Source organism: Geotrypetes seraphini, chromosome 8 (assembly GCF_902459505.1).
Source record: "Geotrypetes seraphini chromosome 8, aGeoSer1.1, whole genome shotgun sequence".
In the NCBI taxonomy this organism is placed as follows: Eukaryota; Metazoa; Chordata; class Amphibia; order Gymnophiona; family Dermophiidae; genus Geotrypetes; species Geotrypetes seraphini.
The window spans coordinates 59,922,328-59,943,652 of NC_047091.1; the positions used below are offsets into that span (position 1 = coordinate 59,922,328).

The 21,325-nt window shown below is 41.5% G+C and overlaps 1 protein-coding gene across 1 annotated transcript in view; it reads right to left on the minus strand.

The window, feature by feature from the left end:
- NOP53 (NOP53 ribosome biogenesis factor) overlaps window positions 1-20,403 on the minus strand; it is a 44,595-nt gene extending 24,192 nt beyond the window's left edge. Inside the window, exons 1-11 of the mRNA XM_033957064.1 lie at window positions 20,180-20,403; window positions 18,141-18,205; window positions 16,179-16,263; window positions 14,753-14,949; window positions 12,177-12,247; window positions 11,509-11,604; window positions 2,889-2,993; window positions 2,345-2,524; window positions 1,626-1,801; window positions 1,471-1,537; window positions 819-895 (exon numbers count right to left, since the gene is read on the minus strand). Of these exons, the coding sequence (XP_033812955.1) occupies window positions 819-895; window positions 1,471-1,537; window positions 1,626-1,801; window positions 2,345-2,524; window positions 2,889-2,993; window positions 11,509-11,604; window positions 12,177-12,247; window positions 14,753-14,949; window positions 16,179-16,263; window positions 18,141-18,205; window positions 20,180-20,373 (1,313 nt within the window). The 5' untranslated portion in view covers window positions 20,374-20,403. The remainder of the gene's footprint in view (window positions 1-818; window positions 896-1,470; window positions 1,538-1,625; window positions 1,802-2,344; window positions 2,525-2,888; window positions 2,994-11,508; window positions 11,605-12,176; window positions 12,248-14,752; window positions 14,950-16,178; window positions 16,264-18,140; window positions 18,206-20,179) is intronic.
- Between the last annotated feature and the right edge of the window lie 922 nt (window positions 20,404-21,325).

Below are 21,325 nucleotides of genomic sequence, written 5' to 3' on the forward strand. Positions count from 1 at the left end.
CTATGTCCGCCTGCTGGTAGGTGGACACAACCCACTCATCTCCTGATAACAAGGAACAGCCTATGCTCAAGCCCCTGCGATTAAGTAGGCGAGCTAAGGAACAAGGGTTAAAGACCCCGAACTCCACAAAGATTTCTGCAGGCTGGCCAAACAGGTCTCCAAGGGATTAACCTGCTAGCTGCAGACCTAAGTCTGTTTCTTCTCCACTCAGGCAGAGTTCTCCCCCAAACTGGGGAACTCTGGTGCACTGATAGCTGCAAATACTGCAAAAAAAAATAAAAAATATACCGAAAATAATAAATATACAGAGCAGATCAGAAAACACCTTCTGGCTCACGTGCAAAAGGAAAAACTGAAGGGGCAGCACTTTGGTAGGAGTTGAAAACCTGGAGTAGATTCCTTCTGCACCCCTCACGAGAATGGACAGAATATCCTATTGCACTAGAATAACATTTAAGCCAAGGCCTGACTGTTGCAGGCCAAGACTGCCATGATGCATAGCCCTCCAATACCTTCCCTACAGGTTTACAGCAGCTATAACTTTACATCATTCACCAATTGAATTGGCTGGTACATGAACATACAGGGAGAACTTCACAACAGTTCACATGCTGCTTAAGTTTGGTGTTGCAAAATATGCAATGAAGTCACCATTTCTCATTCCCTTCAAGCTCTGCATCTTATGTGATGAAATGATACGCCAGCTCTAGTTTCCTTGCACACCTGTCAAACTCCTACCGAGAACTCAAGCAAATGAGCTTGTTGGTACAGACCATATCATGTCTCGAGCCCCACAGTTAACCCTCAGTGGTACTTACTTTGCTCTCTCTCTGGGCTCAATCAGGTTTCTCTTCTGAAAACTTTTGAAGCGATCTTTCAGGATGCTGCCCTCTGGCTAAAGGTCAAAGAAAAGGAAAGAAAATGGAAATTAGTTGGTCTGGGGTTTTTGTGTGGACTTTCAAGGAGAACAGGGAAGAAAATAAAGTCTCCCAAAAATAGAGAATATCCATTATTCCCTTTCTACACTCCTTCTCCCTCCTAGACTCCTTTCCAGCGTCAATGCCCTCAGTTCCCTGGCACATGCCTGCTCGGCCTGGCCAGAGAATCCCCATGTGATCTGCACATTCCCAGCACATGCAGCAGGAAATGCTCTGAGCGCAAGGATAGATCTCCTCATTGGGCAGAACGCAAAGCCTCCAAACAGCAGACATATTCAGAAAAGGCTGAGTAATACAGACAGACCTCACATGAAAACAAGCCTCATTTTAAGAGAGGATTCTCTCCCTTTCAACTCCCCTCCTCCAATTGAAAGGAATTCTTTTTTTTTTTTTTTATAAATCTTTATTCATTTTCATATCTTACAACAAGTGTATAATAAACAATCCAAAAAAAAAAGAATTCTAATGGACAGTGGTGCTTCTCGTGCACCGTCCCCCCCCACCCAAAAAAAAAAAACCAACAAAATATTACCTTTAGAGTCCTCAGGGATCCTGCCAATTCCTGACTCAACTGCACCTCTGTATCGGGGGCTTCATATCTGAGGAGAGGCAGAGATCACAGTTATAGAAAAGGACAGGCTGAAGCAACACAAGCTACAGCAGACACTGACAAAGGAAATAACTTACTTCAGTTTCCCCAGACGCCTCGTTCTAGCTGCCTGGGCTTTGCGTTTCTCAGCCCGCTTCACTTTGCGCTGGGAGAGCTCCTCCTCGCGATGCTTTACCTTTGTCTTGATGGAGCGCAGTTGGAACAGCTCCTGTTGCTTTTGTTTCACCGTCTTCTCTGCCTGTAGCTTCACTGCCTGTAAAGGAAAACTCAAGTGTCTAGCATGTGTTGTGCCTCTGCAACATAGCACATGCAGCCATAAAGCTACCAGTGAAAGAAATAGCAGCACATATCACGCTTGCGTCTTCAGAAGAAAGCGGGAGAACAATATCATGAAATGACAAAGAGTGGGTAAACTCGGGTGCAGCCGTAACAGTGGCATGTGGAGACAAAGCATTAAGGGGGAAGGGCTGCTGCCTCTGCATCCCGAGGTTGTGAGATCAAATCCCGGTGTTGCTCCTTGTGACCCTGGGCAAGTCGCTTAATCTTCCAATGCCCACCGCTTTGAATGCCAGCTTTGAAATGCCAAAACGAGAAAAAGGCGGCATACAAGTCCTCGCTCCCTTTCTCTAAATGTCTATGACCCTCCAGTGATGCCATAAGCCTCTAAAGGAGACTAGGCCGATTGTATTCTGGTACTGCAGGCATACTCTGTCTTATTAATACATATAAAAACATGCATGCACTGCTACCCAAGAGTTCAATGAAAGGACTCAAGGAAACTGAAAACAGCACTGACCAAAACCCTGGTTTCCTTTTCTCTCTTCCGCTGCCGTTCAGTTTTCTTCTCTCCAGCAGCAGTCTGAGGGACCGCTGTTCCTTCCATCTCCACTTGATTCTCCTCCGGCCCTTCTGTCTTATCCTCCTCTTCCTCGGACTCCTCCAACAGCCCCTGGCAGAGCTCCTGGAAGGCACTCTCCTGAGGAGTCAAAAGCCAAAGGCAACATTTAAGCTGGATGACACAGATTACCTGCAACATCAAGTGGATTTTACTAGTAGAAAAAAGTGAGAACAGCTACAGGAACCTACCACCAGACTTCAGACTAGCACTGTGGTGGAGAGAGAGAGGTTTGCAAAATCAGAACATGACCTAATTAGCCCTTTCCAGGAGACAGAGAGGGAGAGAGAGAAAAAGAGAGAAGAGAGAAAAAGAGAGAGAGAGAAAGAAAGAAAAAGAAAGAGTCCTGTATTACTGTGCTTAGCAATGTTCTATGCAGTAACAAAACTGAATTACAAAACTTGAGCCATTTTCTGTGCCCAAGGTGATCTTCATCCATCCTCACCTCCGTGGGGGCCTTATCCACAGTAGGGAAGCTCAGTTGCCTCTCTAGCCTCTCTTCCTGTTTCAGCCTCTTCAACTCAGCCTCATGAGCTTGCAGCAGTAGTGCCTGCCAGAAGAGTTTCAAACACCATTAGCCACATACATAGAGGTCATTGATGTCTGTGTGGACAAAATACAGTATCCTCTGCCCCCAACCTTAGAATAGATGACCTTGGCATATGAATCACACTGGTTACCAATTATTTGGAATAGCAATACAACAAATAACATACAATTGTCAAAAATATGACAGGTTAAATTACAATTTCTGGTGGAATTCTGTATGTCATATATACAAAATGGAACTCACCATTGCAATGCAAAAAGGTTATGTGAGTAAATTTCAGAAAGTCTGGGGACCATTAACAGATTTTTGTAATGAATAATTAACTTTTCCCATGATAAGATATTTGATTAGAGAGGAAAGGGGTGGGATTTTATTTCTGATTATTACATAATATATCAATATTTGAATGAATTCACAATAAAGATGATTTTATGTATTATTGAATTGGGAGGGAGGGATGGGGGATTATTATATTCAATAAGAATGATATAAATTTAGATTTCTTACATAATATTTTAACATTATAGAATACTAATTTTCTAATGAAATGTTAAATTTGATGCTAATATGTGAGTTAATCAAGTGTGTATCTTTAAGTTTTATATGAGTTTATTTGATACACTTGTTGTAACATACAAAAATGAATAAAGAATTATAAAACCAATTATTTGGAGAACTTAGTGTTTTTTTTTAAGACTTGGGTCATGATACATTTCACAGTAAATTTTTCAGTCACCAAATAGCAAAAGTGTGGAACTCGCTTTCCATCGAAATTTGCATGGCCCACAGTATGCATATCTAAAAACATGGCTTTTTATGAAATCCCTATCAGGGGTTCAAAGAGACTCAGACTAATACCGTGTTTCCCTGAAAATAAGACAGTGCCTTATATTCATTTGGAGCCCAAAAAAGGCACTAGGTCTTATTTTCAGGTAGGGCTTATTTTTTTTTTCATATACATAATCATCTCTCCCTTCCATTCCTTCACCCCAATTCTTCCTCTTTGCTTTCCCCCACATGTAGCATGTATAATTCTTTGTAACATATACAAAATTCTCTGTTTCAATATGTTGCCTATAATCCGCCTAGAACTCTAATGAAGATTTGGTAGGATATAAGATGGAGAAATTAGGTTCTTACCTGCTAATTTTCTCTCTCTTAAACCTTCCAGACCGGTACAGCTTCACTGATGTGTAACAGCTCATCATGACCAGCAGGCATAGTATATAATAGCTGTCCCTCCCTATATACCTCAGTCTGCCGAATAGCCAAGCAGAACAGAGAAAAACAAACTATAAACATTAACAATACTCCAAACAGGAGTAACAAATAATATACATGAATGCTGCTGGAAAAGCATAGGACAGGCCCCTGCAGCAAGATGTCCTCATAGCTCGCTATGCCAGCCGAGCCACAGCTGCTGTTCTTCAATCTCCCCAGCTATATATAAATACTAGAACCCGCTGAATAAGCAAAATCTTCATGCGCAACACCCGCAAGAACAACACGACAACAATAGGGTGGGGTGCTTTACCAGTCTGGAAGGTTTAAAAGAAAGAAATTAGCAGGTAAAAACCTTTTTTTTTTTTTTTTTTAATTTCTTTATTCTTTTTCAAACTTACATCAAGTGCACAAAAAGAACAACATGAAATACTATCATATAACACTTGAACATCATACATTATATTCTAAATATGTAAATTAATTAAAAACCTAATTTCTCCTTCTTTATCAAACTTACCAAAGCAGCACTCATCATGGGTGGGACCCCTGAAGGGCCGCCACCTGAACACGCTCACCGAACACCGCGTCCTGACGTGCCTGACAAAAGAATGCAGGAAAGACCAAACTGCAGCCTTACAAATATCCACTGGAGGCACTAGAGAAGACTCAGCCCAAGAAGCTGCTTGACCCCGAGTGGAATGAGCCCCAGAGACCCCCATGGCTGAAGCAGGACCCCCAGCTGCTTGAAAGTAAGCCTTGCATAGAGCAAAAATAAAATCAGGGGAAAAACCTCTTGGCGGCCCAATGGGACTCACTGCCACAACATAGGACCCATGAGAAACCTGCCCCTGTCTTTCCAATACAGGGGGAAGGTCATCCGAGGTTGCAGACAAAATGGAGGTGCTTCCCGCCAAAAATGGAGAGGTTCCTGCCAAAAATGAAGGTCACCTGAGACTGCAGACAAAATGGAGGTGCTTCCCGCCAAAAATGGAGAGGTTCCCGTCAAAACGACCCCTCCGCGGCCTGTAGCAGCTGGGAAGCCTGAACTGTTCCAGCCGCTAAAGCAGGCAAGCTGGCAGCAGCGAAAAGGGAATCCCCAGCAGCTTCAGTGGTAAGGGAATCCTTTTTTCCCTACTGTCAGCGGCTGGGGAAATCCCTGCATGGGTAGCGACCCACCGTCAGCTGCTGGTTCGTGAAGCACTCGCAAAGGGGAAGCCTGGATGCCAGCGGCGGCCTGCAAAGCACTTACACAGGCCGGCCGCGAGTGCTTCGCGTCTGGAGCACTTTCTCCCTGTGAAAGTGCTCACTGCGCAATACACAAACCTAGCTGCCTAAGAAAAGTGCCGGTTAAGAAAAAATACAATTACACAGCACAGGAGATAAACTCTAGACTGGCACTGGCTCAGGATTTTTTTTTTTTTTTAACAGAACAGACTCCACCGGCTCTCCAAGCCTCTTGTATTGGTGGCAAGGCTTATCGCTGAGGCACCACTACCAAAATTTGTGGGGAGGTGGAGGAGGGGGAGGGACCCAGCACGAGACCTGTCAGGTGTGACACCCCCGAGGTCGGACGGACGGACCCCCAAACAGGGCCCACCTAAGCTCAGTCCGGCACTAAACAGAGACCAGGAGCCCCAAACAAATTCTAACAGCCCTAACAAGGGGAGATGGGTACAACTCACCAACACCTGCTGGAGACAGAGAGAAGACTGAGGTATATAGGGAGAGACAGCTATTATGTACTATACCAAAGTTTTGGTCTCAGTCTGCACCTGCTGGTCATGATGAGCTATTACCCATCAGTGAAGCTGTACCGGTCTGGCAAGGTTGATAAAAAATGCACATATATTCCAGTTCATACATGTTCTGTATTGAAATTTTATCACATTCCTAATTCATTGCACTCTATTTTTGCTTGATGTTCCCTCTGTCAAGCAATTCTGCCTAAGTGAAAGTATAAATAAGCCTGCTCAGTTGCTGAACCCGTTTTATGAACTCTTTGCTGCTGGAACTTTGTACTCTTATGCATATAACTTCTTTTAGAAAGCAATCAAAGGCATTTTTGTTCCAGCAGGCCCTACGAACTCTGAACCGAGATCTTTGGGGCTGGTTCTATGAAGTGCTACCCACAACTGGTGAGCAAGGTGGGAGGTGTTGTAGGTTAGAGAATGACACGGGGATAAATTTTTCCCCGTTTCTGCGGAAACTCACTTTCCCATCCCGTAGAGTTCTTTTCCTGTCCCATTTCTGCAAGCTCCATTCTCACCTGCACAAGCCTCAAACGCTTTAAAATCATAAGTATTCGAGGCTTGTGCGGTTAAGGCAGAGCTTACAAGAATGGAGCAGGGATAGGAACAGCGACAAAACTCGCAGGGATGGGGAAAACTGAGTTCCTGCAGGGACGGGGAAAAATTTATCCCTGTGTCATTTTCTATTGTAGGTATTTAAGTAGCAAGCTTTTGTTTTAAGACATCGAGGCCCGGATTCTCTATATGGCGCCAATATTGTCTATCACACAACAGTGCCATTTAGAGAATCGCACCTGCAGGAAAGACAGGTGCCTTAAATGTAGGCCAGGGTTTTTTGGGCTTACATTTCTAGCGTCTTTGTCATGAACCTCGCTTAAGGCCACCTAATGCCACTTCCAGTGTTAGCCATGCCCACAGTGGCATTAGGCAGCATAAAAAGCCTATGGAGGCATGGTGCCAGTTTTTTAGGTACCAGCAGGTGCTCTGAAACTCAGTTAAAAATGATTTGGGTTTTTTTTTTTACTGAGCTTGGGCACCTTAAAAAAAAAAAAAAAAAAAATCGGTGCTGGTTAGAGAATCCTGGCCTGGGTGAGTGTTCTAGTTTTCTTTAGGATTCTTCTTGTGGATTTTTGAATTATTATTGTTTTCATTTTGTTTTCTGTAGTTTCATTTCTTTGTTTTATTTAGTATGATGTTATTGTTTGGTTTTTTAAAATAATTTTTATTGATAAAGCAGCCAGTTCAGGGATCCAAGATGGCCGACGGTCCCGGACGCTGAGCAGTACCCGGAGGAGACTTTCTGGAAAAAGTTTCTGCCGAATAGGTTTACCTACTTAGAATGCCGAAGAGGAGAGGTCGCAGCGCCGCTGGAGCCTCGCAGCTTTCGGCGGTCCCCTCGTTCGGCAACATAAAAGAACTCCTGCGTCGGATGCAGGATATCCCGGCAGCGTCGGCACCCCCGCTGGAGACGCCTCAGAGGGGCGGAAATGAGGTGATCTCCCTGGGGCTAGACACAACGCTGAGCCCCGACGCTAGGGCACCTCCCCCACCTCCTCAGGTTACCAGCTCCCCACGAGTGGAGGAGCTGCCGGGAGAAGGCATGCATCTACCCTCGGAGGCCAGGGAGAACAAAGAGGGGAGCGTGGAGATGGACTCCCTGAGTTTTCAGGTGAGTCCAAGAAACACCGAGGACTTGGAAACATCAGGGTCTACTTCAAGCCAGCAGAAGGATTGCCAGGAACTGCTGAAAACTGGTGAGACTATTCAAACTTTTAATCCTTCATATGTTATTGAAAAACCCAGAGAAGTAACACTGGATTCAATTTGGGATTTAGTGGCTGACCTGGCCAAGTCGGTTAAGCCCCAGCTTTTGCAGCTGGAAAATAAAATTACTTTTCAAGAAACTGAGATAAAAACATAAAAGTTGAAATTGGTGAATCTAAGAATTCTATTGAGAATATACAACAGGAGTTAAAAGTATCAAAACAGCTTAATGAAGCAATAATAAAAGATAATACAAATATGCGTAGAAAACTGGAATCTTTGGAGAATTTTTCTCGTAATAATAATCTCCGACTGATTAACTTTCCTAGGATAGCCTCGGTGACACCTAGGGATATGTTGAAACGTTATATGTTGGAGATTTTGGGTATTCCAGAGGATACATTACCACCACTTACTCAAGTATATTACCTACCAATGAAAGCTATTAAATCACCATCTAAACAACAGGAGAATAATCAACCACTTAATGTTTCAGCAATCTTGGAACTTTCGGATAGAGAGCTTGCATCTCCGGCAACATTGCTCCTTACTGTGGCTCTTGCTCCAGATAAAAATTGGTTGCTTAGATTGTTCTTTAGAAATAAAATGAAAGAATTTCTTGGACAAAAAATATTAATGTTCCTAGACTTGGCACGGGAAACCCAGAGGAGAAGGCGAGAGTTTCTTTTGATGAAACCAGGTGTTACATCTATTGATGGGACTTTTTTCCTTCGACACCCTTGTAAATGTGTAATACAATACCATATGAAGAAATATGTATTCTTTGAACCATTCCAGTTGACAGCTTTTTTGGCAGGAACTCGGCTGGATGAAGGAAAATCAAAGTGAAGTGCATTTGAATAATGATATCCTTTCTCAGCCAAGGGATCTTGTTTTCCTAATAATTGAATTGATAGTTGTTAGCAGTTGTTAGCATTTGTTAATATGTCCGCCTTATCCTTCTTGGATCTATTGTTGAGGACTTGAGCTGAATTTAAGCTAAACATTTATTTTATTTTATTTGATTATTATGTATTTTACCTTTGAGTATTATTTTCTTGCTTTTCTTCAACTTTCTGTACAAGTGGATACTTGATTTATAACATGTAAAAATTTGATAAATAAAAAAAAAAAAAAAAAAAAGCAGCCAACATCAAAACAAGAAAACAGAGGCTACATTGCAAGAGTAGTCAATAATATTGCAAACAGTCCAGGAAGGGCAGCAGAAAGAAACAACCATGAGAGAGCAGAAATAAAATACCAGCAAATGCAATGCGCACACAATACAAAAGGTACAACATCAGAGGATGCAGGTGTTGTGTCCACCCAATGCTGTAACAAGAGCTTTTTCACCAACAATAGCACAGTGTATAGAAACTTCCTGTGTGGATGAGCAAATCCCCCTTGTAAGAGCTCCCTCTGATCCCCTAACAGCAACAGGTCATAATCCCAGGTACCCGTCTCCAAACCAAGTCATCTAGAAAGGAGAGAATCTGAAGCCAGACGGCCACATGAGGGCACTCCAAAAACATATGGACCAGGGTACCCGTGGTCTTCTGGCAATGGGAACAAGTGGCATCATCCCATAGCCTTACCCCAAGCTCTTGAGATATAAGCACGGTGCAAGATTTTAAATTGCATTTCTCTAAGATCAGTAGAACCACTAAAAGATAAATATGAGCAAAAAGATGTATGTTATTGTAACCTGCTTAGATTTCCAAGTGGTGTGGGACGTCAATTGTTTTAAATAATCAACAGTAGATAAAAATCAGGTAGGCATGGGGGTGGAATTACACTGAAGGCAGCGAAAAACATATAGATCTGCACAAGTTGTTTTGAAGGGGAAAAAAATTCAATACAAAAAAAGTGCAAATTTCTGTAGCTATTTTTCAATGGAAGTTTTCAAGAGTGCTTTCAACAAATAACGTATAACTGGAAAGATTGTACAAGGTTGAATTATTGTTTCTGGTGGTATTCAGTATGTCATGTGTTTAAAATGGAAAGAGCGTTGGCAGTTCAAAAAGGTTACTATAATAAATTTAAGGATGTGTGGGGGCCATTTTTAAATTATTATAATGAATAATTTACACTTTTCCCAATTTTAATTCTTACATGTGGATCGGGGCGGGGGTTGGATTTCTATTAATAACATATATGAATGAATGATAAGATGTTATATTCATGTGGTATATTTTTTGTTATATATGGAAGTGGGAGGGGGTGGGGGTTATATCTTTTTGTTGTATGATTTGGTAGATTTTCAAGTGATATTGCATTCTAATTGTTTGATATTTACTGTACACTTATTGTGAATTATAAAATGAATAAAGAATTTTTTTTTTTTTTTTTAAAAAGGAAGTTTTCAAGAGGAGGGAATGCTTGCACTTTTCCTCTGGAAAAAAGGTGCAACAAGCCTGGGTAAAACATCCATGGATTTTGTATCTACATAGGTACTTTTGAAAACTACCCCAATATCTGGTAAATAGTAATGTAATGTAATGTAATTTATTTCTTATATACCGTAGGGCTGAATAATCATTTCCGATAACAGGAGTAGCCTTCGTGCATAATGTCTGTAGGAATTGTACACCCAGGGCCAATGCAATAAAACGCACTAGATGGTGTGGATAATTTTGTGTGAGACCTGTGCTAGAACTAGTTTTGCAGATAAGCTAACTGTACACAAAAAAAAACACTCACGCTATCGGCACATAGCTCATTTAAATGTCATGATAATAAAGGTATTCACCATCTAATGGGGATACGAGACCCAAAGGCTGAGTGCAGGGTTTCTAATGCTGGAATTTTAATACAAGGTCTGAGGAGGAGAGAAGGGGTAATCTCATTTTTCCACAATCATTTCTTCTCTTTACTGCAAACTTACAGGACCTGCAACTTTATTTTGGGCTTCCATGAAGGCGATAAGTCAAAAACCAAGTAGGGATGAAGAGGGGCAAGAGAGGCGGGCTGAAACATTGAAAAATACGCAGAATATTAATGTTTATGCGCAAAATAATGTATGCTTATGCAATTCTGTGTGCTGACAAATGGTGGTACTATTCTATACATACAATCCTTGCAGTAGGATAGAAGGGGTGGGCACAGGCCCTTCCAGTAGCAGCATCTCTCTCCTTCTACTAAACTGACCCGGTATCTGCTCCTCCCTGGTGCACTTCAGTGGCATCCTTGGCGACCACAGAGAAATCATTTTGGCCCCGCAGGTTTCCCCTCTGTAGCTTCCCCACCAGAGAGGACACAGGAAGTGAGGGCAAGACAAGGTGAAGGGAAAGCCTGCAGGGTTGCACAGGTAGTGAAAATTGAGTTGCTGAAATCTCCAGGAATCAGGAATGCTGCCAAGGTACACCAAGGAGGGAAAGAGGTAACCCCCCCCCAAAAAAAAAAACCAAAAACTTAGCTACCGGGGGGAGGGGAGACACAGCACCCAAAATAGCATTCATATAGGCATACACACGTGAACCTCATAAAGCTGATGCTTGTGTGCAAAGATATACCTGCTGCTAACACAGACCTGTGTACTCATACGAGTGCATCCAAAGGACACCTTTTTTGTACACAGCCTTTTTGTCCTGGGGAGTTTCATACTTACATGTACAAGGCCATATTCCAAGCTGTAAACATGGCTCTAATGCAAGGTTACTACACTGGCCCCCAGTTTGCAGAAATCATTCGCTGCCTCTCCTTTCTACGTTCTCCTCTTTCATCACCAAGCCACTAACCTTGAGGAGTGGGACATTTAAACTCCACTGCTGCATACATACCTGATGAGACTGGAAAGTGGGGTTGTAGGATCCACCAGAGGCAATCACTTCCACAGCTGGCAGAGGGGAGGGTTTTAGGTTCAAACGACCAGGGCGCTGCAAGGGAAGGAGAAGAACAAGATAAGGGAAATAGTGCTGCCCGTAGGGAAGAGCCAAAACAGCCATTAATATATCATAAGCAACACAGAGAACATCCTCTTAGTAGCATCGGTTTTCTTTCTCCTCCAGGATCCATCTAACCTATTGGCATCTCACTCTCTAGACCACCTTGGATGGCCCCTTACTAGCCCCAAAATAATCACGTGGACATGTTCTAGTGACCAAACTTTCTATGCCTGCTTACACAACAGACTTGGATAAACTCCAGAACCTTATACGCTTGATATCCAAAACAACTTAAAACAGTATTAACCATGAAAGAGTAAACTCTGCCTGCTTGCCTCTCTCCTGCGGGTCCAGCACCCCCTCTCGCTCCTGCTTCACCCCATGCGTCCCAACATCTCTCCCCCTTTTCTTCCCTCCCTCCCCTACGAGTCCAGCACCTCACCTGATCCCTCCCCAGGGTGCAGAGAATTGTTACACCTTGTACATGCCTACTCTCCCAGGTTTCCTGGTCCTTTGCTGCCATTTCATTTTTCCCTCTGCTGTTTCAGATCATCCATGCTTACCTTCACAGCACGTTTCTTTGTCTGCTCTAGAAACCAGCTGTCCTTTCCTGCGAGTGAACTGTCCAGGGGATCTGTGCAAAGATGAGAAAGCAAGACTTAAGAAGGGGAACTAGCTTAGAGTGCACAGCGCAACCACTGCCAAATGATATCCTGCAGAGAGGGGGGACTAATGAGGGCTTTTGCAGGATCTGATGCCAGCACTATATATCAGAGAAGCTTAACCAGAGTTTTTAGCACAGTGTCTCTCAAACTTATTTTTAGCTCTGGGACACTAAACGGAACAAATGTTTTTCGCGGCACACTAAACAGAGCAAACGATTTTCGTGGCAAAAAAACCAAAAAATTAAGGCCACCTTTATCAAACTGCATTAGGGTTTTTTATTGCCGGCCACTGCGGTAAAAAAAACTCTTAACGCAGCTTGATAAAAGGGGGCCTAAATTTGAAAGTTATTTATTAAAAGTTCTTTAAGCTTTGTATGGGTAATTGCAACAATGGTGAAACTAAAAGTAGACAGAATAGAATTGCTAATCAATGTGATGGATGTGCTTGTTTTTTGAATGCAAATTAACTCAAAATGTGGCTCGACAGTCGACAAGCAAACACGCATTTCATCATACACCATCTACAGTCATTTTCTTATTTAATTTCTGTTGGAGCTGAAAATCCAAGTTCGCAAAGATAAGAATATCCAAACAGTAACAAAGCCTTGATTACTTTGTTGCTCGTTAGGATAACTACTGCATAAAAAATAAAATTTAAACTAAAATTTCTTGCCAACAGTTTTCAAGATCCAATCATATCAAAGAATGATGCTTGTCTGGGCAGTTGCTCATAATATTGACAGACTTTTGCGTACCCGACATACATGTCATCTATTTTACGGTATACTTAGAAAGGGAATTTGAAAACATATGACAGGTTAAATTATAATTTTTGGTGGAATTCTGTGTGTCATATATACAAAATGGAGCTCACAATAGCAACGCAAAAAGGTTATATTAATAAATTTCAGAAAGTCTGGGGACCGTTAACAGATTTTTGTAATGAATGATTAACTTTTCCCATGTTAAGGTATTTGATTAGGGGGGAAAAGGGTGGGTTTTACTTGTTGTTATTATATAATACATGAGTATTTCAATAATTTCACAGTAAGGATGATTTTATGATTTATTGAATAGGGAGGGAGGGAGGGGGAGGGATTATTAGATTCAATAAGGATGATATAAATGTTAGATTTCTTTCATAATATTTAAAATATTATAGAATTTTAATTTGTAATGAAATGTTAAATTTGATGCTTATATGAGAGTTAATCAAGTGTGTATCTTTAAGTTTTAAATGAGTTTATTTGCTACATTTGTTGTAACATACGAAAATGAATAAAGAATTTAAAAAAAAAAAAAGAAAGGGAATTTTTTTAGCTAATGAGCAAGAGTAGTAATTCATGAGACTCCCTACTTCAATATCAGCTCAGTGAAGTTAAGTTTTAGAGCCCAACCAGCCATACCTTTATTTTTCTTTGTATATGTTAATTGACAAAATTTCAGTAAAATCATAGCTGTCCCCCCTTTTTTATTAAGGACTAACTATACAAACCGGTATAATTGATTCCTGGGTTTAGTTCTATATCTTTGAATTTATGGCAGGAAGTTTCCTGATATATTTGTTTATTTGATGTATCATTTTCTTCTTTTTTTTTTAATTCAAAGATGTCAGAACCAGTATTGTATTATTTCTTTGTTTTCGACTGTTTTGTCAAAAAGGATAAAATGCAAAAAAATAATTAAAAAAATAAAGGGAATTAAAAAAAATTAAAGTAAAATTCTGAAATCTCTCATAGCACACCCTGTTTGAGAGACACTGTTTTAGCACATCTGGACACTATAATGCAGTGGTCTCAAACTTGCGGCCCACCAGGTACTGCCTGTACTAGTGCTGCCCGTTCTTTGCAGCATCCTCCGGGTTCCCCCTAGCCTCCCGCTCTTACCTTCAGATAATTACCACAGCCTGCAGAGAGAATTGCCGGTGCTGTAGTGATCCTTGCAGGCTGCTATCGTCCTCAGCAGCACATTACCTCTGCCACGATCCTGCACCCATTGGAGGAAGGGGCGGGATCTTGGCAGAGACCAATGGCAGCCTGCAAGGAATGCTACAGCACCGGCAATCCTCTTTGCAGGCTGCGGTAATTAGCTGAAACTAAGACCGGGAGGCCATGGGGAAGCTGGAGGACACTGCAAAGAAGGGGGGAACATGAAGGCCTTCGGGGGGGGGGGGGGGGTTGATTGATAAACTATAAAGAGTTTTACCTCATGCAAAATTGTCATTTCTTTAATAAGATGTTAACTATTTTTTCTGTGGCCCTCCAAGTACCTACAAATCCAAAATGTGGCCCTGCAAAGGATTTGAGTTTGAGACCACTGCTATAATGGGTCCCTCAGCTTTTGCATCTCAGATTAATGCAGCTTCACTACTCTCAAAAGGTGTTTGGTGAAGGCTAACAGCACCACCTGCTGGCCACGCAGCAGCAGACACACAGGACAAAAAAAGGACAGGGTACTACTTTTTTGTGCCTCACTTGCTTCTCCCCAGATATCATAGAAGTCCCTGTCAGGCTGGTTGTTGGTCGGGATCCTGCTCTTTGTGAAGGGTCTGTGTAACTTGGCTTGGAGGAGTCGCTGCCTCCGAGGCAGAATTCCTCGTTTCTCCAGCCTCTCCTGAAACTCCTTTTGCCGTTTAAGCTTCTTGGCATTCGGGACCTGATGAGCTAATACACTGCCAACAAAAACAGGGCAACTCATTATTAAACTGAACCCAGCTTGCAAGGGATCAACATGACATAATTCAAAGGTCTGAGAATAGAGTGAACATCTTAAGTCCCTAGTTACAACCAAAAATACTTACGGCAATGGAACTGAAAAGCCATTCCTGTTTTTTCAGGAATTTGGACTTAAATTAAGCAGGATTCCTAACCCAATCATATTCTTACAGGAAATAAACAAACTCCTCCCCCCCCACACACACACTACATGCTGTCACCAACTGTGGTGTAACATGACTTTCACTCATCAGTGACAAAAGAAATCACAACCAAGTTATGCACAGAGGAGACAAAATAATCAGTGATACGAGCTAGAAATTATAACTGAGAATGCAGACATAAAGCAACTTTATCATCATACAGAGTCTGTGGCAGGACCAGGATTGGTACTTAAAATCTCAGATCCTCACCAGTCACTCATCTCTTTGGTACACCAGCCCAGTCTTCTTCACGAGGAGTGGCAAAATAAAAAAATATGTCTAAGTCCGTTTTGGGCCTAGAATGCTAGGTGCCCAAAGTCAGAAACGTCCAAAGTCCATTCTCGAAAGTACATCCAAAATATATTTTTTTGAGAATTATCTGCTTACACGTCCAGGCGTTTGCCGCTAAGTCATCTATCTTTATACCTCTTTCTCGTCAAAAATTTGTCCAAGTCCAAAACCCCTTAAACACAATTCTCTAACCAGCATCTATCATAAACGTATAAGTTCCATCTGGCAACCTGTCAAACTCTTTTGGTTATGGCTGCTGGACGACTAAGTCTAGGTCGGCCCATATCCCACCCTATCCACTCCTCCAAAAACACCCCTTTTCGCTCTAGGTGCACAGAGGCAGGGAAAAGGCCTAAGCTGGTTTTAGATACAAACCAGTTTTGATTATCGGTACTTGGACGACCTGTCTTTTTGATCGTCCAAGTACTGACTTAGGCCAGTTTTTGGACTTTTATTATTATTACGAGCCCCATAGTCTCTATAGTTTAGTTAAAGTCATTTTAAAGCCCATTTGAAAGTCATCTAAATAAAGCTATTATTATTATTCCAACCAGAACAGGAGTTTCTCGTTGCCTCAAGCTAATTTGCACCTGAGAGCTGTGGAGTCTTTCCAAAGACACTTGACACATCATGTGCTTACCACATGGTAAAAAAATTTGAAAAAGGGTTCAAAATCTTTTCTTGACACTTACTCCTTTGGAGGGAGAATTTTGGAATCCGGTTGCAGGATCAGGTCTATCCTTAGTGGCTTCTTCTTACCCTTGTTTAGCTTCAAATCTGAAAGAGAAAACACAGCTTACTGAAATTAAAATAAATTTAAACAGAGAAAAAAAAAGATAGCATATAAGGTCTGCAATGTTCATCTTGACTGCATGGTTTCCACACTCAGTATGATGCACAGTCCCAATTGATCTGACTTTCTCTTCCCTTTTGCCTGGTGCACATGTTGGTAGTTTTCTTGAATTTGCTTTGTGTTTTTTTTTCCGATTTCTCTCCTGAATCAGAACTCTTGGGAAGTTTCATATTTGTGAAGCCTCATCGGAAAGCATTCTTTTCTCTAAAAAACATTTGCTTCCTATCTATTTTTACCTTTGAGATATCACCTATGCTGTTCAATCTTTTTCTGTATCTTCTTCTTACTATTACACAATCTACTGGATTCACTGTTTTCGCATATGCGGATGATATTCAACTTATTCATCCGATCCATTCTTCTAACCCATTGGAAATTCAGGAAATTAGCCAAAAATTAACTGTTATTAATAACTGGCTTTGTCAAAATCTTCTCTCGCTTAACATTAATAAATCAAAGGCCATGTTACTTTCGACAAAGGAGAACAAAATCCTTACCTCCCCACTATGCATTTCTTCAATCCCTATTCAGCTTGTTCCAACTATTAAGCTTTTAGGTGTGATTCTGGATAGTAAACTCTCATTTGAAGCACAAATTAGTTCAGTAATTCAGAAATGCTTTTTCAAACTTAAGATGATGCGTTCTCTCTCGTCTATCTTAGAATCAAAATCTCTTAACATACTTAGTCATTCTTTGGTTATTTCTACTTTAGACTACTGCAATTCTCTTTATTATGGAATCACACAAAAAGAGATCAGGAGATTACAAATTTTTCAAAATATTGCTGTCAAAATTATCTTTCAGGCTAAGAAATTTGTGCGTTTGAGATTTAGATAAAAGGGTTAATTTATGTATTTTCCTTTACCATATTGTTCTGTCCATTACTTCCTTATTACTTTGAAAATTGTAACCTCTCTCTCCCATTTCCCTTTTCTGCATGTCTCATCAACTGAATTATAGGTTCTTTCCCCTGTTTTTAACTATTTCTTTTTTTGGTTTTTAAAAAAATTTTGTACTATGTAAACAGCTTTGGTATTTAAAGCGGTATATCAAGCTATAATAAACTTGAAACCATTGTATCCCCCTATCCCTGTTCTCCTTTAAGGCATGCATCTTTAAAGTATAGCTTCTAGCACTGCCTGACCCACATCAGTTAGGCAGCTTCTTTACACAACTTCATCCCTTATCTCTATCCTGAGGTACAACCTCCAGATGGGGTCCAATTGATGATTTATGCCGAAGCATCATCATTCTCTTTTTTTTCTCCAGGTTACACCACTCTGTAGAGCACAGAATTCCTCTGGATGTGACCACTGTCTTATTACAATGGCTTGCAACCTGAGATAAAAAGTCACTTGGAGATCTTTCTCGTTCAGGGCACATTGCAATCTCATCTCCCGATTGTGTAATGGTCCCTTGGAATTCTGCATCCAAGTGCTTTTGATACATTGAACCTTAGCTGTTGAACTATTTCTTGTGTTTTTTTTTTAAAGACAGCTTGCCTTTGCTCCTACACCAAACCACAAATACTAGATCCTAAAATGTTTTCCAGACAGCAGAACCAACACCTCCAACAGAATAGATCATAATTCCAAGCTCCCATACACTGTCAGAGAAACTGAAAAAGGAAGAGAGGTTCAGCAAATTATTTTTTCTACATATTTTAGTAGGCCCCTCTATTTCAAAGGGACACAAATGTGGGACCAGGGGAAACAGAAGGTTAGCAATGTGATGTACCAGGAAACCGCTAGGGTTCCTGAACTTCAAATTGAATTCCATTTCACACCACATTAATACACACCTTTTTCCTCATTCCCTGTGTCCACAAAGAAGAGATTGTCGTCAGGCTTCTCTGCCACAAGGCCTCTAGGAATGGAAAACAAAACAAAAATTATTCTTAACTCCCAGTGTAAATCAGACAATCTTACTTGCAAGGCAACTCAGCCATTGATGCACAAAAAGGTTCTTAGGGGTTTCTACCATCCGCAGTAGCAGCCACTGACAATTCTATGCAAATGCATTACAATGAGCTCATTAGAATTAAAATGAGTGCTCCTTGTAATGCACAGCAGGAACTCCCAGCACCTACCATGCAAAATTTTCTGTGTAAAATATTCCATCAGGTCTGGAGCTGCCAGTAGCTATTTGTGCATGTTTTGTGAGTGTGTCCCAGACCTATAGTAAAAACGCAGCTGTTAGGCACGGGACACACATTCATTAACAGAGTCCATCCTCCTCATGTCAACTCTCATTGTATCTCACTAACCTCTTGCTGTACTTTATTCCTCCTCTAAATGCTCCTTCAATGTACCTCCCACGACTTCTCTTGCTACACCATTCCTTCTCTTTCTCCACTTGGAACAAAAGCCTTTATCTCAAGAAATCCCATAGATCTTAATCTTCATCTAGCACATCCTTGTATTTTAATATTTATCCTAGCTTCTACGCAATGTACTTATCTGTTCTCCTTTCTGTATTGTAAGTCGCCTTGAACCTTTAGGCATAGCACGACGCACAAATACTAGATTACATTAGATTCACACAAAACATGAACAGCTGCGTCTATATCACATGTGAAACAACAAATAAACTTGCTCGAAAGCTCCAGTGATCAGGAACTATACTGAGCATGTACACAAGAGCTGTGCCCACTACTCAGCTCTTGTGAGTAGGTGCCAAGCACAGCTCCTCCCTCTTTTACTGGGATACAAAAATTGTGCATATGATTTGGTGGCCAAAAAAGCAAACAAGATGCTAATAATTATTAGAAAAGGGATGGTAAACAAGACTAAGAATGTTATAATGCCTCTGTATCGCTCAATGGTGCAAACCCAAAAGTCCATGGTCTGCTCTTGAAACAGACATGGGGGAAGCCACTGCTTGTCCTGGATCGGTGGCATGGAATGCTGCAACTATTTGGGTTTTTATCAGGTACTTGTGACTTGAATTGGCCTCTGTGAAGACAGGATACTGGGTTAGATGGACCATTGGTCAGATCCAGTAAGGCTATTCTTATGTTTTTATGCTATTTGTGCTGAACATAGCCAAGCAAATCAAAATTGCTCCAAACCTGGTGTTTTCTTTTGGGTTGCAGGAGCTTTATGCATCCTGCCTTAAGTACCTCAACAATTGGTCTGACCCAGTAAGGCTATTCTTATGTTCTTCACAATGAAAGGTGAATAAAGATTTGATGACACTCCACTCAGCTTTTCTAAATCACTGGTACCTGGCAGCAAATATTTCAAATCTCTAGCAGCCTGACCCTTCTTAGGTTTTCCTGGATAATTACCCAACACACTTGTGCAAGTGAAACACACAACCTGTACCTAACCAGTTAATAAACACCAATGATTAATACTACATAAGTCACACTCCTTGGTGAAAGCTGAAATAACCCTCGTTTCTCAATCAGGTCCTGGAATCTGAATTCCTGCCCCAATGATCTGAGTTTCACAGTAACATAGTAGATGACGGCTGATAAAGACCCGAATGGTCCATCCAGTCTGCCCAACCTGATTCAATTTAATTTTTTTCTTCTTAGCTATTTCTGGGCAAGAATCCAAAGCTCTACCCGGTACTGTGCTTGGGTTCCCACTGCCGAAATCTCCGTCAAAACCTACTCCATCCCATCTAAACCCTCCCAGCCATTGAAGTCCTCTCCAGCCCATCCTCCCCCAAACGGCCATATACAGACACAGGCCAGGCAGGTCTGCTCAGTACTGGCCTTAGTTCAATATTTAATATTATTTTCTGATTCTAGTTTCTCTCCTATAAATCCAGGACGAGGCAAAAGTCACCCATCCGGCCCATCTGTTTAACAGCTGGGCTCTCCCCCCTCACCCGGCCGTGCGCTCCTGCAACCGCACATCCTCCAAAAACTCCTCCACATCCAGCGCCGGACAGTGCCGCTTCCACGTCTTCTTCTTATTCTTGTTCAGCCGCTTCCGCCGACTACCGACACGAGGCGGCAACGAACCGGGCTCAAAGCCCAGGAAAGAGGCCGTGTGGAGCACATCCACACCGGGCGCCGCCATTTTGCAAAAGGGAATCCCGAGACCGGAGGAGGAGGGCTTTAGACCGGAAACGTGGAGGCAGTACCACCATCTTTCCTAAAGGGAAAGGGTAGGCCGCAAAGCAACATGTTGATACCGTAGTAGCCATCTTACTAAAGGGAAAATGCGGACCGGAAAGCAGTAAAAAGAAAAGGCAGCGCGACACTGTCCAGCTGAAATCGCCATTTTGCTAAAGGGAAAGGGCGGGCCGGAAGCATCTCACCGCAACGTAGTCGTCATCTTACTACAGGAAAATGGGAGAATAAAAGTTGTCCAACTAAAGTCGTTCTTTTACTAAAGGGGGGAAAAAAAAGCGCGTTTATTTTCTTCTTGTCTGTCTCTTGGTTTTGTTGGTTTACTAGTGAAGAATATTGTACATAATAGTCTTAATATTTCTCGGTGCAACTCGGGATATCATTGGTGCTGAAAATGAAGTGAGGTTCCTAGATAGATGACAAAACTTAGCCCAAACACTTGAAACGCTTCTAATTTATCAACCAAATGCTTCATACAAATACAAATGTGTACTTATACAGTGATATTTCTCTACCAACAGCATTCAAAGCTATTAAACCATACTGATGCAGGGCAGCCTTTTAAGTGGAGAAAAGACCTCAGTGTCTCTCAGAATACCCAAAATTCGGGTCTCCTGGCAGATCCCACTCTGAAGACTTACAAAAGGAGCTTCTCGTGTGTCAAATGACTGGAAAGTTTGTATCATAAACTTGTGCTTTTGGTATGAAATAAGTAGATTTTCATGTTGCACACTTGTAATTTTTAATGTTTCCTTCATGCTTAAAAGATATTAGTGTTTTTTTGTTAGGTTTTTTTTTTAATTGAAATTCTTTTTACAATGTGACATCACACAGTAAAGATATGGAACCAAAAGGATATTAGTTTAAACACTACTACACTTCTCCCTCCGAATCTGCGG